General features: G+C 45.4%; 1 protein-coding gene across 3 annotated transcripts in view; it reads left to right on the forward strand.

The window, feature by feature from the left end:
- Positions 1 to 18,816, forward strand: part of IFT80 (intraflagellar transport 80) — a 543,739-nt gene that overhangs the window by 339,336 nt on the left and 185,587 nt on the right. For all 3 annotated transcript variants that reach the window (XM_069213254.1, XM_069213255.1, XM_069213256.1), the window contains exon 11: positions 9,872 to 9,946. In XM_069213254.1, the coding sequence (XP_069069355.1) occupies positions 9,872 to 9,946 (75 nt within the window). The remainder of the gene's footprint in view (positions 1 to 9,871; positions 9,947 to 18,816) is intronic.

Consider the following 18,816-nt stretch of genomic DNA (forward strand, 5'->3'; position numbering starts at 1 on the left):
TTTCTTTCTCATCCTGGCCAGTGCTTTTCCATCCTCGTCTCCTGTGTCATACAGCCTGTGTAACATCGCACTTTCCTGTGCCAGGGATCGATATTCTTTCTTCAGGAGCGCTAGCCACCTGAGGATATGGGGGTCGGCTCCGGTCTCAAGGCTTTCACTAGTTCCAGTATCTGTCTCTCTAGGCGCTCTAGGGAACCGAACGTTCTCCTTCTCTTCTGAGCAACCAGGTGTTGGGCCTTATCTCTAAGAACCATTTTATAGGCTTCCCACAGCACTATTTTGTACTGGACTAAGTTCTCATTTTCCTTAAAGTACAGCTTACTATCTACCCTAAGCCCAACTGCCACTTCTCTGTTCCTTAAGCCCCAGGCATTTAATTTCCAGCCCGAATTGCCCTTAACCCCTCTGCCTAATCTCACTAACAGGGGTGAGTGGTCTGATAATCCTCAGGCCAGGTATTCAGCCTGATGTATTGTGTTAACTTCACCCGCTGAGGTGAGAATGTAATCTAGGTGGGAGAAGACTTTGTGGGTACCAGTGAAATAGGAGTATCTCCAATCATGGGGTGGGTCCTTCTTGACAAATATGGCATTTGTCTATTTGGTGGCCAAGTATTAAGGCAATCTATCCGCTCACAGCCGGAACCGGGTGTTGGATAGTTTGTCAGTAAGTTCCCTCCCTCAAAATGATTAGTATTCATAATCTGTATATGTACAGGTTGGCAAACCTGTTTTTGTACCCTCCAAACTTTGCAACTGAAAAACCTCAAACCAATTTCCCCAACCACCTCCCTCCCTACCCCACAAAGGCCCCTTTGAGCAAAACTTTTCAGAAGTAACTGCTCGATGGGAGACTGAGAGGTCTGTAGCCCACCACCCCCTCCCATTACCTTAGCCCAACAAACTTCCCAAACAACAGCAGAGTCAACTGTCTCTGATACCAGCGACTTGGCAACGGAGAGCTAACAAGTTAGTCTCTGTATTCCTGGGGCCGAGTGTGTGTGTGGGGGGCGCTCTTGACTGTGATGCACCTCCATATTGCCCGAGTGTTGTGCCAGGTCGTTCGCTAAGACATTGGTAAGTGTCCACAGTCACATTGCTCGGTGGAGCTCCTGTTACCCTCCTCGAGTACTTTGATAGCAACTGCCAGAGGGTGTGGAGGTCTCCGGCTCCGTCTCTTGGTCCACCCCCAGTACTTCACATGAGGGTGTGTCCTCTTCCATAGTGCGTCTAGTTTGCTTGGAGCCTGCCAACTGGTTCACTTCAAAGTCTGAGGATGTCATCAGGCATTCAAATGAACCCAGCCTTCCACCATGACGTACCTTTATCCCTTTAGGGCCTTTCAATGTCTTTCCTCTTGGATCATCTTTTATCTTTTGAATGGGCATCCTCAACAGCATACGGGCGAGGGTCATGTTTCTCCATTTGTTGCCTCAACAATCTGGGGCGGACATCCAGGCACACCCATGCCTCTTCTGGTGTCTGGAAGAAGTGAGATGTCCTCGGAAATCAGACCTTCAGTTTCACTGGGAACATAAGCATAAACTGTAGCTGCAGTCCACAAAGTTTGGCCATCACCTCGTCGAAGGTCTGTCTCTGTTTCTGTACTGCCCTGGTATAGTTAGGGAAGATCAGGATTTCGGAATTGTCATGGCAGATGACCCCTAACTTACGCCCCTCCGCCAGAATCATGTCTCTATCCTGAAAATTCAGGAAGCGAACAATCACAGTTCTAGGGGGGCCCCTGGGTGCCCCATTTCTATGACAAAGCAGGAGGAAAATTCATCTTGTGGGAAGATCGATTGTAACCACTGATCCGGAAATTGCACCATGTTCTGGCCTTCTGTCCCTTCAAGAAACCGCAGAAAACGTAGATTTTCAGCGGGCTCGATTTTCAGCATCTTGTAGTCTCCATTTCATTTAGTTGGTGGTGACCCTAGCCTCACTCACATCTCTGCGAATGTTTGAGTTCTTGGGTTCTCCACTTAACGATGGGGAGAGGGGGAAGGAGAGGCCCCACTCAGTGTATAATGCCAGGGCACTTGATCATGCTTTCGGGTTTTCACCTTATCCTGCATTTTCTCTGTCAGCTCTCCAGAGGCCCGGCTGCCTCGCCACAAGTCCTCGAGTTGCCAGCACCCCATATGAAAAACCTCACCTTTAGCCCTTAGTTTTCCTGTCAGGACACCCGAAACAGGTATGCTTGGACCCCCAGCTCTGCAGGCACTTCCTTGGAGTCACCATATCTTCCCTCCTCCTGGCCCACTAGGCCCACTCACAGCTGTTTGGGAGGAAGGGAAAGCAGGCTGACCCGGTCCAAACAGATGTGCCGCTCTGGGCTGTCCAGCAAGCTCTACAGTTCCAAGAGTTGTGGTGCATCTCGTCTTCTCCATACAGCTACGGAGGTCGTGCTAAGCTGGGCATGTAACCGCTGTCCTTATCATCAGCATGATTGGGAGCTGGGGGCATAGGACTTTTTGGGCCGCTGCCGGCTATCACAAAGGTCTATCACCTACCTCATTGCCACTCTCTTCTGCAGGATGGAGCCAGCTCCTGTCCCTCTGGTGCCTTTGCTCACTCTCGCATGGGCTTAGAGATGGGGGGGCATTGCTCATTTCAGTTTTCCCCACCTTCAATGCTGCTCTTGTCAATGAAACTGGTGAGGTGGCCCGCTTCCCTGCTGGCACTCACTCATGACCGGCGTTCCTCCCCTGGCAGTGTATCTTTATTTTCCTCCCAGCGCGTCAGGCCTGCCATCTGCTGGTTTGGGGGAGGAGGGAACAGGCCGCAGGCCAGGCAAGTAGGCTCTGACTGACAGACGCGCTGCCCGGAACCCTCCAGTCACTATTCTCAATGCGTATTTCACCCTTCCTCCTGGGTCAAAGGGGTCACGCTCTGTTGAGCCCGATGCTGTCAGTCATGGGACCGCCACCTTCTGGGGGTCTGTCCAGCCCTCAGCCACGTCCCGATCAGGGCCTAGCTCATTCCTCCAGCCTCCCCTGGCTTTTGGTTCCAGAGAGCAGCAGAGCGAGCCTCCCTCGATATGGCAGGCTCGGTTCCATCTGTGGGTAGCTCAGGCACCCAACCCAGACCTGTCTAGTGTAAAAATGGCTACGATTTAAAACAGAATTGCATGGGCCTGAGCAGAGCTCTCTCACAAATTGTCCAGCTCCAGCACCATTTTGGCCACACTTTGTATATGGTATTCTTAGTGTCCTCCCACATCTAACACTAAAATCCAGTTTGAAGCAGCTACTGTTCCCACAATAAACTCAGAGACAGAAGTATGATAAAATAAAAGCAAGGTTTCCCAGCAACCAGTCAAGTGGATACACAAGAATTGTTTTGGCATCCCATTTCCTTTCCTTTCAAGTGCGCTCCAAGTGTTGTGTAAATTCCAGAGACAAAGGCTTGTAGGACAAACGTTGGGTTATCCAGCAACCAGATGGTGGCAATGCAGGAATTGATTTGACATCCTGTCCCCCTTCATTTCGAGTGCACCTTATAGTCTTATGTAGTCCAAGCAGACCTGTCAAGTAAATTTGACAGTGTAATGTCAAAAGGGTATCTCACATCCCCTACCCTCCATATTCTGGGAGGTTAATAGAAGTAATCTCTGTCCATTCAGGCCAGCTTATTGTTAGCTTCTGGGTGGCATTTCCCACCTTTTTCACGCCTATTCAGATGCTAATCAGTGGCTGGGAGAAGTTGAGAGCCAATGCAAATTAGCCGCAAGGAACTTTAGACAGGGAAAAGTAAAGAGTCTAAAAGTTACTTTTCCTAAACATTTATTAAAACAGTAGTTTGTATATATTTGTCGCAAGTCCCATTCCCGAGATACAGTTTTTAGGATTTTTAATCTTGTCCAAAATCAGTCACAACGCAAGAATGCCAAATATGCAAAACCTTAATCACACAAACGTTAAGAAAATGGACACCAGTAATTGGGTGGCAAGAACGACAGCACACAAGTTCACAAGTGTACCCTCGTCCCTCTTCCAACCCCTTAGTAAGACACAAGTGTACACTGGAAAACCAAGGTAGCAGCAGCACACATATGAGTAATTGAAGCACCCATCGCCTCTGTTCAAGCATACACCTGATGAATTCACCCATGATACCCTCAGGCAGGGATGGTTAATTGAGTCAGCCCCTGGAAATTGCAAAATGCATTCACTTGCTCAAGGAGGTAATGGATAACTTGCACTCCTAAGGCTCTGGCCCAAAAATCACTATCAGGCTGTTACAATGACAATTGTCATTAATGCAGCTGGCCACAGTCAGACATCCAGAGGAAGAAGAAGACAGACCTCCTCAGGAGAAGATGGCTCTTCAAAACACACTGGGAAAACAACTTTTTTGGAACAGTGGAAAGAAGTTTCCGTCTTTGGAACAAATTGTGGCCAATGCCATATCGAGAAGGCTAAGATGCTACAAACATTAGATGCTTGAGACACCAGGGACCCCAGCTTCCCCAAATGGAGAGGCAAAGTCATGGGTGCCAAAAATAAGATCTTGGGCAACAATATCTGGTTGGAAGTCACTGCAAGGGGTTCGAATGACTGGCCCTGGAGAGCCACAGGTCCCAAAAGAAGGTCAGAGACTCCATTTTGGAACAGGACCATAAAAACCCTTCAACAGCTAGGCAGCAAAGGACTCTAGGCAACTACCCCTCTTCTTGGTTCATGAAAAACTCTCTTGGTTGCCCATTGGAACTGAAGTTTAGAAGAAACCAGCCTTAGCTGAAAGCCCTCCTGGAGAAAATCTAAGATGTTAGTCAGATCAGAATCTCAAGCACAGAGCCTCTGTTTCGTACAACAGGCACCGAACGAAGTCCATTGACATTCATAAGCTTTATGGGTTATAGGATGCCTGATCCATCAAAGATAAATCAATGGCTCTGGAGCCCCCAGCCCTTCAACTTCAAGGCTGAAAGTTGATTCAACTGGGAAGCCTGTGGGAGAAGGACAGAAAACCTGAGGGGCCAGGGACATTTTGTAGGACTTTCTTCCCCCATGAAGCATTCCACTTATTGGGAGGGTGAGGCCGTGCGTAACTAAAGACCCTGAGGAGGTAATGTTTCCTCCAAGTGATAACCCTACTTCATTGTGTTAATCCCCATACATTTTGGCAGACAGTGCTTTCATGGTATTTTGTAGTATTGGGAGGTTGTACTGACTGTTTTTTCCCTCCTGACCCTTCTGTATTAAATATAAGACCCCATTCCCTGTCAACTGGCAGCTGTTTCAGAAGAGGAAACCTTGTTCCCCTGCGAATAGTGGACAGACAAAACCACTCCCTCCATCTCTTTCTGGAATCACACCAAGAAATGTGGAATTCAAAGGAACAGGAGAGAAGGCACATTTAGAGCCTACGGCCAAGTGCCTCATACTGTATGCTCTTTTTTATACCCCCTGTGCTCCCACGTCTTAAAGGTGAGAACAAAGTACGGGAGCAAGGCATTGTCTCTTCGAGATAATAGGTTTGAACTCCTGAAGCATCAGACAAGTTGAAAATGTTTTCTCAGGGAGACAAATGCTCTGTGAAGAGGGAAACACTGCTATTGGAGTCTCCAAAACCATTGTCCACCCATCTAGTCTGAACTGCTCTCAAAGAAAACTTGTGTAGGACCTCACTCAAGATCAAATCTAGGTGGTATTCACTGCATGGGCCCTAGGTCAACTGCACTTCCCACCGATGGATGGACAATTTTGTCTGTACAAATCACCGCCAAACAACCACAATCCTACAATGCAAATCTGCTGAGAACAAGAAGAATGGCACCCAACTCCATCCATTACAACCTGAAAAGTCTCCCCGGATATCCATTAATGTGTCAGTTAGTACCACACACAAATTTGAGTGTTTACGTTGAAGCTAACTGGCTCAGCCAACACCAACGGATATATTCTCCAAAATCAGTCACCACTGCAAGTCTGCACATCGGATACTCAGAAAGTTAGGAAAGCCACCACCTCCTGGCTAAAAAGCAGCTTTTGGTAAGAACACAACTTGGCACCACAGACCTCTCGCACAATACCACCATCTGCTCTGTCCATCCTGCCCCAGTGCACTGAAGTTTCTGAGTGAGTACCCAGTGAGACTTGGACAAATAAATGAGGATCACCGGGAGACACAGCAAGTTGCAAACTTTGGATGTAGCAGACTAAGTCAGAGGAGCCTGACCTGTATGCATCACCCATTTGTTCTGATATTGATGAATACAAATCCGCTCATCATTAGGCATGCTCGCCATTGGAGCCAGCAACCGTGTGAATACCTTTCGAGTTGTTTTCAGCCTGAAAGGCGGTTCATGGAGATTCCAACTGCAAACTCAAAATAATTAGAGTGACTGAGATGGACATAAACATAAAGCAAAGCAATTTTCAAGTCCTGTGAAGTAATGATTTTCCACTTAGAATGAAAGAGGCATGGGCTTGAAATGGATTGTGTCAACACACAGATTTACACTCTGGTTGATTAACATCCTTAAGCCTTCCTCAAATCTGCATAAGGATGTTGTGAGTGTATAAGCTGGTATGGGGAGCTGTTATTGTCCTTTTTACCAGCAGCTCCTGAACTTTGATTGCAGCGCAGCCTTCTGGACAAGCAAGCAGAGATCACACAGAATCAAGAGGATCTCTGAGAATTCCATCTGATACCCATGAAGCCACCTTAATCACCCAACCGTCCCTCTCAGAGTCCTACCATGAATCCAGGAAAGCCTGAAAGTGATTATCCAACCTGATGATTGGATCAGGATCCCTCAGGAGGCTTGAGAGGAGGCACTGAGTATTTCTTTCTGGCACCTTCTCAGATGGATTGATCCTTGAAGTGTTGTGAAACTTGCCATCTCTTCTGAGTGAAAGAAAGAAATTACACTGATAGAAGCAAGAGAACCCCTGAGCAGCAGAAGTTGCACATGCCGGCTTCTTGTCTAGAAGGGGCAGCAAGTGTTTTCTGAAATTGAAAGCCTGATGCTTGATATATTTCCAGAACTATACGACTTTGTGCCCTGACTCGGACGACTGATGTTAATTTCCTGAACCCCCTCTACCTTCCAGTCTTAGGACTAGACCCAGTAGTATACCAACAACAAACACCCATCGTCAGGGGCAGAGTCTTAAGACTGTCAAACACAATCAATCAATCAATCAAAGTATTTATAAAGTGCTCTACATACCCGTGAGGGTTTCAAGGTGCTGGGGGGGGGGGGGTGCTGCTACTGATCGAAGAGCCAGGTCTTGAGGAGTCTTCTGAAGGTGAGTAGGTCTTGGGTCTGCCGTAGGTGGGTCGGGAGGGTGTTCCAGGTCTTGGTGGCAAGGTAGGAGAAAGATCTGCCGCCAGAGGTCTTTCGTTGGATGCGGGGAACGAGGGCGAGGTTTGCGGAGCGGAGCTTGACTGGTGGGGGTGTAGGAGCTGAGTCCTTGGTGAGGGAGAGTATGAGCTGGGTGTCGTCGGCGTAGGAGATGATGTTGTGTTGGTGGGCCACTTGTGCGAGGGGGACCATGTAGATATTGAACAGCGTCGGGCTGAGGGATGAGCCCTGGGGTACGCCGCAGATGATGTTGGTGGCTTCGGAACGGAAGGGAGGGAGGCAGACTCTCTGGGTTCTGCCGGAGAGGAAGGAGGTGATCCAGTAGAGGGCTTTTTCTTGTATTCCGGTTTCGTGGAGGCGTGTTTTTAGAGTGCGGTGGCAGACCGTGTTGAAGGCGGCTGACAGGTCCAGGAGGATGAGGGCTGATGTTTCGCCGTTGTCCATTTGGCGTCTGATGTCGTCTGTGGCGGCGAGAAGGGTGGTCTCGGTGATGTGGTTTCGTCTGAAACCAGACTGGGAGGGGTCCAGGGTGTCGTTGTCTTCGAGGTTGTGTGTTGACGATTTTCTCGATGACCTTCGCCGGGAACAGGAGTAGGGAGATGGGCCGGAAGTTCCTGTGGTCCTTGGGGTCTGCCTTTGGCTTCTTGAGGAGGGCGTTGATTTCGGCGTGTTTCCAGGTGTCTGGGAATGTCGCTGTCTTGAAGGAGATGTTGATGACCTTCCGTAGGTGGGGTGCGATGACTGCGTTGGCTTTATTCTATACGTGGTGCGGGCATGGGTCTGACGGTGATCCTGAGTGGATGGCTAACAGTAAGTGTATCTGGACCTCAATCTTGGCTATGAGCTCAGTGCTTTCTTGCTCCTCCCTGACTTGCCAGGAGGGTTTCCCAAAGACCTTTACAGAGATTGAAACATGCAGGTTGCTTAAGTGCTGGCTCTCTGGGAGAGATTCAACCAATAGTAAGTTTTAGGTAATCGCAATTTACCTGAGTAATTCAAGAGTTTTGTAGGTGAGGCGCCCCCAGTGTGCTGGCCGACCAGTCCCCAGGTTTGTCCAGCATGGGACCAACTTTGATAGCATGAGAAAAATTAGTCTCAGATTTTCAGGGAATAAAGACTGATATGAACATAGGGATGGGCATCTTTGTCCAAGTCTCACATTTCATTTAGTGAGACTCTTGACTGCAAGCTGTTTTGAGAGTTTGGCCGAAGAGCAACTTGTCAAACTGGCGAAAGAGGCTGCACTGGTTCTGCAAAGGCATTCAGCATCTGAAAGCACTGGGCTTTCCTGTGGGAGGGTATTTTACACAGGAAGGGTGGTTAGATCAGCCATGATCACTTACTTGTTGCGCATCACCAACATGTATCAATGATAGCCTGCTTGTAAATTTGGGCCCAGGGCAGTAAGAGCTGAAGCTTACCATTGCTACTTTACTTGAGTGCCTGTGTTCAACCATTGTGGTCACCAATGACCTGCCTTGACCAGTCCTGGACTGAGGGTTTGTTTTCTGAGTCTGTCCAGCTGGAGTATAATGCATACTTGTGGGGAGCTAAAAGGTGCTTCGCTACAGGATAGCTTTACTGCTACTATCTGACTTTTTTTTTTATCTCTCACTTTTTGCTTGGGGGATGCTGATGGTAGAGGAGAACTATGAATATATGGGCTGTGGCCTTGCTGTATGCTTTCGGGAAAGATAGTGGTTGCACGTTTTTGATGAAAGTTGTCTGTGTAGTGGCTTTCTTGTGTGTTGCGATTTGTATGAATTTTAGGTTTGCCTGGCAGCACCCTCTTGTTAGTACGAATTAGGACAAGAAAGAAGGTACAGAATTGTAATGTCCTTGCTACTTACTGGTAATCGCGCTGTTCTGCCTTCCTCGTTTGAATCTTTACGTCCGACCCACCACCATAGGGCACACCCACGCTTCATCTGCTTGCAGTTGGGGTCCCCTAGGCTGGAGATGTAGATTGGTGGCTCCTGGTTTGTAATACCTGAATTCGGAGTGGAATCTTCCAGCATGACGACCTAGGTCCGAAATTGAATCGAGTGTGAGTGTCTATGTGGGAGGGGTGTAAACACCTTATGTTACGGAGAATTGGGACGAGGAAGACTGAATCGGAATGAAGAGATTAAGTAAAAAAGCCATAGATAGCTGTTTTAATGTGTTATGGTGGAATGTATACGGGGATTTGGTCCGCTGCTGGCTAGCTCAGATTGTTTGTGGCTTCAGCAAAGAGAAAAGAGAAAAGCCATCACGTCTTAAAAATGTGATAGCTTTTCTTTTCTATGAGCTAAAAACTTTTTTTTTGTGTGATTAAAATTATTGCTAAGAATTGCTTTGGTGTTCAACGTAATCATCGGTGTTCATTTTAAAATGCGCAAGAAATAAAACGTTTTAACCTTCTTCAGAACCTCAGTTAACACTTCTGATAGAGAACCAGCGGGGTGCCAAAAATAAGAGTTTGCAATATTAACGCTAACGCTTCTCCTTTTCCAGTTTATTCAGTCTATGCACACTTTGCACACTAATAATAAACTTTTCTGTTGAATTTCAGTACGAAAAACTGGAACACACCGCTTATATTTGACCTGAAGGAAGGAACAGTCAGTTTAATTCTACAGACGGAAAGGTATAATTTTCCAACTCCTTCAGGCTTTACGATGTTACAGAAAATGTTCTGAGTACCATGTCGGGTGATGGAGCAGTTAGTTCCTTACTTCCTTAGTGGTCTTCTTTCGTATACTCCACTCATGCTAATCTGCCTGTCACCATGTGCTCCTCCCTACGCACCTTCTCTGTAATTGTATAGTCTCTGCAAACAAGACGTAGGGAAGGCCTTGACTTTAAAAGTTGTGAACAATACACGGCCTTTGTGTCAGATAATTCCTCACCACTTAGAATACTGTCAGTTTTAGCGGCGGCTGCAAAAAGGGTCAACACTTTCTTAAGGAAGTTAAATAATATCCATTTGCTTCTGATCCTTTGAAGGAGTAGTGCATTATTGTGTGTTTTTTTTTTAGCATCAGACAATTGTGTCCGTCTTGATTTTTACTTTTTTAATCGGTGTAGAATTTATTTATTCAAAGTATGCCCTGCGTTGGTTACAATTCTTAATCTCACACCAACGAAGTTTATACTGCTCCGTTAGAAATACATGAAATAGATTGAGTTGCGGTATTAAATAAGGAACACGACACTGTAACCCTCCTTGGCTCGTGTGCTGCTTTCCAAGTGTCCCTCTGACTTTCACTTGAGTAATTTACTTCTCGGCAGTCATTCACATCTTTGATCAGCCCCGAGCAACTGAGGCGTCTAATAGTGAACTGAACGGAAGGCTTGTCACACTGAAGACTTGGCTGCCCAGACTGAGTTATACTTTTTTCCATTCTTGAATTTAAATATTTCATTGACTTTTTTTGTTTGAAGCATTAAATCTTGTTCACTGTTTTAATTCCTAGACTATTTAAGATTAGAAGTCCGTCAGTTAGTAATATTTCCAGTACTATCATTGGTCAGACTCCATTTAAGTCTGGCATTAAAATGAAGACATCTGCAGTTTGAGACAGACACCTGATCTTTTTTGAGCATTGTAATCGGCCCTGCTGGTATTTAGTGCCTGCTAGTAAGCTAGAATGAAGTAAACTTTCATCAATAACAAACTCAATATGGAGAAACAGATCAACACAGTCTCTCCCACCTGCTTCCTCACCCTTCAAATTCTTCTGAAAATCTTCAAGTGGCTCCCGGTCACCACCAGAAGAACAGTCACACAGGCCCTCATCACCAGCCACCTGGACTCCGGCGATGCACTGTATGCTGGAATCTTGTCACACCTCACAAAACAACTTCAAATCATTCAGAACTCAGCAGCCAAACTCACCATGGACCTCCCTAGATTGACCCATACCTCCCCCTCATCAAAAGAACCTCCACTGGCTGCCAATACACAAGTGTGTTGCCAGTTCAGGATCCTGCCCAACACAGACAAAGCGCTGCACAACCTAGGACTTACCTGCCTTTACCAGCTACTGAACTTTCACCAACCCTCTGGAAACCTCCGATTTGTGGCGCGCACACCCCCGTCCCCCCATTACAGTTCCTATAGAGGACTTCCCTTCTCCTTTATCTGCCTCACAACTCACCTGAGAACATCTCCCTCCCTCCAGACCTCCAGGAAAGGCCTCAAGACCTGGTTATTCGACTAGAGCCCAGCAGCATCCTAGGACCTGGATACCCTCACTGGTGATAAGTGCGCTATACAAATCCCTCTGATTGACTGACTGAAACTTTGTCCCAAGAGAGGTATTATACAAAAAACAGAAGTAGACAATCTGAAAAGATTCTGAGGCATGCGATCTCTCTACGACTGCATGTGCTGAGCAACCTTGTCATTGTAAAGGTTACTATGAAGCAGCAATGGTTTCCCGGTAAGAATCTCTTTTACATGCAGCACCTGCTTGTTAATCTTGTGTGTCTCTTTCAACGGGAATAGTCATTTGCAATACTTCCCCTCAATTTTAAGACATGGCTATTGCTTGACTTTGCGGAAAATCCTTTCAGAATTTAATTGCTTGAGTATGTGCTATATATACAATGTACTGGTTGTAATTTGCGACCTTTTTTGTGACCTGTATTGGTTTTCTACAAGCGAAAATTTTAATTGTAGTTTGTCGGAATCTTAACTGCTTCATGCATATTAATGAGGACCCTTCCCGTTTCTCAATTGATTACCACTGTCTTTCAGAAGTCCGTAAAATAGGAATGCATTGCAATCGGATTTTGGTCGCAAAATATCAGTACATACCTTAAGATATCAGTATTTGGAAAGGAGGCCCTCAGCATGCTCCTTTCAAATACCGATTTGGTATGGTTTCCCAAACCAATTTAGTGATTCAGTATCCTCGTACAGAATTGCTAAATGGGTTTAGTACATTAAAAAAAACACACATACTGGTTGCAAATCCTGCAGTTTACCGAATCCCATAGTTTGCAAATAGTACACGTGTTCATACATCTGGTCCTTAATTGATTGAGTATATCTGTAACAATCCTCCCCGTCACGAGCAAGCATTGCCACCTTCTTTAAGTAGCTTATGACATCCCTGGGAGATGGAGAGCTTAAGTTAAAATGCTCTTAGATTCAGATACCAAGCTTTCTGACAGTGATAGGATACCTAGTGTTCATAAGGAAGTGGCATCCATTGGAAGGAATGATATAAGTGCAAATATAGGCGGTACTCCTACTTGTACAAGGAAGGCACATCAAAAAATGTATATGATAGAAACACTGGCTGAGTTCGTACCAGCAGGCCTTATTTTAATTTTACTGTTCAAGGAGGCAAATGTCATCTAGCTCAAATTGTATTTTTCAACGTGAAACATTCTTTATTCATATAAAATCACCCCACTGACCATTTCTTGCAGACAGCTGAGAGAAACATAGAAAAACATTGAAAAGGACAATACAAGCCCTGTTGTCTTGTTGTCGTCTTCTTACCTGAGATATAAATTATGGCTACCAATGCCGAGCCTGTCCTCTCTTAAGTAGGACAAGACTAGTTTTGCATAATTGGGGAGGCAAAACATTGTTAAAATTAAATAGCAGGGACGATGCCCCAGACCTACAAACATTAGATAATTGACTAATGTACTCTGCAACATACAGCCTGTGTAAGCTACTAGAAGGATTCAGACACAAAGAATTTCACGGTGCAAGCTGCACAGCACGTTGGCCAGTCTAGCCTTCTGGTGGGAGCTGAATCTGATAACCATTATTACCTGGGTGATGAGTTTGCTCAGTCCTATCCAGATTGACTACTGGTATGAGGACATTCAGGACGCTAGTGGGTTAGACATTTCCCCATAGATAGCTCTTTTCTCTTCTCCCGGTACAGCCACAGAAGAATCTGCCTCCTACGTTGTCAACATGTTAGAGCATCTGAAATCCTCGACCTCAAGCTTCCAACCCTGAAGGTGAAAACTAATGTTAGCCAATATTGGATCTTTCATAGATTCACATGCTTGAATCATTCCCCTTCCTTGAAGTGGGAGTCCCACGGTACCATAATAAAGCAGTATGCAAGAGCTATAATAGGCTATAATGGCAGTAGCTGTTAGTTTAATAGCGTATCTGTGTTTTTTTTTTTTTTTTTTTTTTTAAATAAGCACCAAACTTGAAGTATGACCATATCTGGTGCTCGCACTCTCTAGAAGACTCCCAAGAGAGGCTGATTCCCTCCTATTCTCTACCGCACATTGCGTGAAGTGAGTCTTCCTGATCTCTGCTCAGTATTTTCTTGTGAGAACTAACTCTTCCTACATCTACAATGTCTGATACATCCAAAAAAGGTCTCTTTCATTCATGCAAGTCCTGTGGGAAGAAAAAGCTGCATGTGGATGACCTAAATAGGGAATGTCTATAATGCCTGTACCCAGAAGATCAGGTAAAGGAGTGTAAGATCTGTCAAACCCTCTCTTCAAAAACATTGAGAGACAGAGAAGGAAGATTGCTTCTGTGGCTACAGAAGTCAAGATCCCTGAGATCCAGCTCTTCAGGTGAGGACAGTGTTACCACTGCAAAACCCCATAAAAGGTCAAGATCCACTGACCAAGGGGTTTCTGAGGAGAGCAGAAAGGTTATGAAAACCCACCAGAACGACCCTCACAAAAAGGAGAAGATTCCTATGGTCTCTGCAGGGTCAGCCTCCTCACAACCATCCACTCCATCCCTGAAAAAGGACTCATCACCATCTCCTTCTTCTGACTTTGAGATCCAAACTTTCACATTGTCGACGATGGCCATTAATGCTCCCATCTCATCCACTAAGGTATATATCTCCAGATCCTCAGAGACTGTGGATTCTACATCACTATCATCAACAAAAAAGGCAAAGCCATTGCCTACAGCCCACTGTCGATGGTAAATCCATCTACAACACCATTGTCGATGAGTAGCCTCAGTCCAGTTACATGCATGGATCCTGAGTTCAATGAGATCCGAAACTTACCCATCAATCAAGACTTCAGAAATATGCTGTCCAGAACATGAGCTGAGAGTACGATATATTACCTACAACTCCGCAATTTACTATTGCCTCCTCTACCCTGTCATCCACCAATGCTTCAACTTCTGTTGGGATCACCAAGGTCACAAATACTACTTTACATCCTGAGGAAACTTCCCTAAGCAAAGTTTCATCCTTGCTCCCAAGTCACCGATTAGATTGGAAAGAGTCTGAAGATGAGAAACCTTTTGGAGACGCAAAAGATGGTGACGACCAGCACTATGAGTTCTACTACACCCCACATAGCAAACCCTATGAGCATTATGATTATCCCCAACTCAGACATGATGTACAGATGCCTACCTTCCAAGTCCAAAATTTGTAGGCCATGCTGCTAGAGTACAGAAGGAGGTTCCTGGACTCTAACCAGGATCAGCAGCAGTCTCCGCAACCTCAACCTGTCTCTACGACAACGCAGAGGAACATTTTTCCTCTGCCATCACCTAAGATACACCAGCCTCAACTATTGCTGCACCTCCTAGGGAGGAAGACACCTCCTCGGAGGAAGAGACGAAAGTGAGAGAGATCATTAGGCCACAACACCCTTACAACGAGTGGGATGATTACTTAAGCCCTAACTCCATCTCCCCCACCTCCTCACCCCTCAGACTCTCTCCACCAGTTAATGGATGGGGCTGCAACACGTTTTCTTATACCAACTTCCGTGACTCAATTAGACTGCTTTATTCATGATTTTAAGGAGCAGGCCAGAAAATCAGTAGCAGCCATCCCCATCGTGGACTACACCTGGAGTGAGGGGCTTAAATTTATGAAGAATCCAGTTACAGTTCCTCCAGTTCCACCTCACCTGGATAAAAAAGTATAAGGCCACAGAAGATTCCCTGGCTTCTTTAATTGGCCATCCCAAGCCTGATTCTGTTGTCTCCCAGGCTGCTCAAAGATGCACTAAGAACCCTTCCATTCCAATATCTGCTGCACTAGATAAGGAAAGGAGTCGTCTAGACGATACAGTGAAGAGGTTCTCCCTTAAGTCTGCCATCACCATCCGTGCAGCCAATATCCTATCAATCCTAGGACAATATGACCGCCAGATGTGGTCAGATGTCAGCAGCTTAATCAATCTCATTCCGGAGGACAAAAGATCTGAGGCGAAGAAAGAAACTGCAGGAGGGTGAGCGTACTTCAGAGATCATCAATTGCCCCCTAAACCCTGCCTACACAGGTTTCCACCAGTTAGCTGGAGCAGCGGTCTTACTGCATTAAGGTTGGTTGAAGGCCACATCCTTTTAATCAGAGGTCGAATCTAAAATCTTGGACATGGTCTACGATAGCGAAACCTTATTTGGGAAACACATTGATGATACCTTTTTGACAATTAACACAGACTCGGACACTGCCAGGTCCAATTGCAGTTCAAGAAGTTGACCTTTGAAGATGCCAGAGGGAGATGTTACTTTTATTACAGAGGTGACTACCAGCTACCACAACAATTTCCATCCTAATTGTAATACAGACCCTCCTTCCATCAGGTTTATCTCCAGCCACACGCAGCAACCTACAGCAAGCAAGATGCACAGCGGAAACAACCCCACCATGGTCGTAACACAAGCTGTAAACGATGACCTGGACTGGTACCGGCTGCAACCCCTCCTTCCACTCATTCCACCCAGGTGGGCGCAAACATCTCAAACTACCTCCACCAATGGAAGGAGATAACTTCAGACAAAGGGTGTTGAACTTAGTAAACTGCGGTCATACCTTGGAGTGGTGCAAAGACCACCAAACCATCCTCCGAGAGGAGCGCACCCACCCCATCTTCACTTATGGAGGAAGGAAGCATTTCTAATGCTTTTCAGTGATGCGATAGAGAAGGTTCCTTTTCATCGTGGTTTAGGGTTTTTACTCCTGGTTCTTCCTGATGAGAAAGAAACAGAGGAATGGAGACCCATACTAGACCTCAGAAAATGTAACACATTTCTGCACAATCTTTCTGTATCATTACTCTTTCAGACATCCTTCACCTTCTGAACAGCGGAGGCCACATTACATCATTGGATTTGCAGGATGCCTACTTCCACATCCCCATTCATCCCAAACATCGCAAATACCTCCACTTTACCGTGGCTGGTACCCATTATCAGTTCAGAGTTCTTCCTTTCGGACTAAAGTCAGCCCCTCGAATTTTGATGAAATGCCTCGCCCCAGTGGCAGCTACACTTTGCAAACAAGAGTAATAAGTGTTTCCCTACCTAGAAGATTGGCTGCTGGAAGCTTCATCACTGCAACAAGCATCCCAAGCCACCAGGGCTGGTCTCTGAATTTTTTGCAGAGAGGGCCTCACTATAAACTACCAAAAATCATCTACCATACCAACTCAAAATATGATCTTTCTGGTTGCCAACCTCGACATACTCCAGAACAAAGTTTCCTTTTGAAAGACCGACAACAAAGACTATCCAGTCTCGCTCTCAAAATCTCCAAAAGAAAGTCCAATTCTGTAAGACTCTTCAAGTCGCTCCTGTGGATCATCTCCTCTGCTATAAATCTGGTACATCTAGCCTGACTAATGATGAGACCCCTTCCCATTGCTTCCCAGGATTCTCAGAAAGATGAATATGGAGCACTGTCAACTCATCCTTATAGTTCCCAAATGGCCCAGGCAAAACTGAGCACGGAGCTGATTCTGCTGTACATGCCCAATCCCAGCTGTCTTCAGAGGAAACAAGCTCTCCTAATGAGGAACTAGGGCCAAATATTAAACCCGGAACCAGCCTCTCTACAGTTACATACTTGACTTCTGAGTTCTATGAGATCCACAACTTAACCATTGATCAAGAATGCAGAAATATACTATCCAGAGCACGAGCTGAGAGTACAAATAAGACTTTTAAAGTGGAAAAGGTTCTGTTCTTGGTGCCAGCAAAACGACTTGCACCCTTTTGAGGCTTCTCCTAAACAGATCATATCTTATCTCATTGGCCAATTCTGGCCAGGTTCATGCATCAGTTAAAGTTCACCTTGCCTCACTCTCAAGATACAGGTGTTCCGCACAAACTGCATCACTCTGCTTCACAAGACTCATCAAGCAGTTTATGAAAGGGTTATTCATAGCTTTTCCTCTGGTGCGAGCACCTCCCTCAGACTGACATCTCAATGTGGTCCTCTTCCAATTGATAAAATCCCTTTTTGAACCAATTCATAAGTCTGAACTGAAGTTCCTTACATGGAAGGTTGCAATTTTACTCACTTTCACATTCACCAGAAGAGTCAGCAACTTGCAGGCCTTTACCATTCAAGAGGCTTTCCTACACTTCACGGACAAATTTGTCACTCTCATAGAAAATCTGAGGTTCATCCCATAGGTTCCTTCCCAGTTTCACATTAATGAATCTATAATACTTAAAACATTTTTTTCCTAATCCTTCCACACCTGCTGAAAGGTCTCTCCACACTTTAGAGATCTAATGGTGTCTCAAGTTCTACCTCCATCTTAGTAAACAGATTCGCAAAGTGGATCATCTGCCAGTCTCCTATAATCAAGGGCATCAGTGGACTACAGTGATGTAATCCAGAATAGCACGGTGGACCCCTGCAACAATTCAGTTTTGCCATTGGAACACTGGCAACCCCTGACTAGAAAAGCTAAGGCATATTCCACAAGAGCAGTATCCACATAAGCTGCTCTTTTCCCAGCCATCCCACTGGAGAAAATATGCTGAGCTGCCACATGTAAGAGCACTACTGTCTATAGTCAACACAACGAAGTGACTCGGCTGTGGGACAGGCTGTTACGCCATCTATTCCAATAAGGTGAGCCGCTTTAAATAGAGGTGTATATTCATAATAATTTCAATGCTTTTGCAGTCAGCTGTATATTGCTGCTTTCCTGTTCTATTAACGTTAAATTTATCTAAATATTCAAATATGAATGTTTACGATTTCAAATATATTTATAGAGGCATATACATGGGTATGTTTTATTGACAAATATCAAAATGTTTGGCTTGTACTCGCCATTCTCTAAAAGTACTTCAGTTTCCTACAATATTGCTTGCTATTCTTATTCAAGCATTTGAATCTATGAAAGATCCAATACAAGATAACAAAATTAGTTACTTACCTGCAACTGCAGTTATCCATTATTGGTATCCTTCATAGATTCACATGCAACCCGCCCTTCTACCCTGAGAAGCTCCCTTATAGTTAAGGATCTTATTCCCACTTGTGCTCGAAAAGCTGAGGGAATCAGCCTCTCTAGGGAGTGTGCTAGAGCATGCTAGTACCTCATTGTTCATACTTCATTTGACCCCTTTTTAAAAAGGGCATACATAGGCTACTAAACAGATGGCTTACTGCCATTATAGTCTTTTATAGTTCTTGCATACTGCTTTGTTATGGTACCATTGGACTCCTACTTAGACGACAGGGAATGATTCGAGCACGTAAACCTGTGAAAGATACCAATCCTGGATAA

This window comes from Pleurodeles waltl, chromosome 11 (assembly GCF_031143425.1).
Source record: "Pleurodeles waltl isolate 20211129_DDA chromosome 11, aPleWal1.hap1.20221129, whole genome shotgun sequence".
Taxonomy (NCBI): domain Eukaryota; kingdom Metazoa; phylum Chordata; class Amphibia; order Caudata; family Salamandridae; genus Pleurodeles; species Pleurodeles waltl.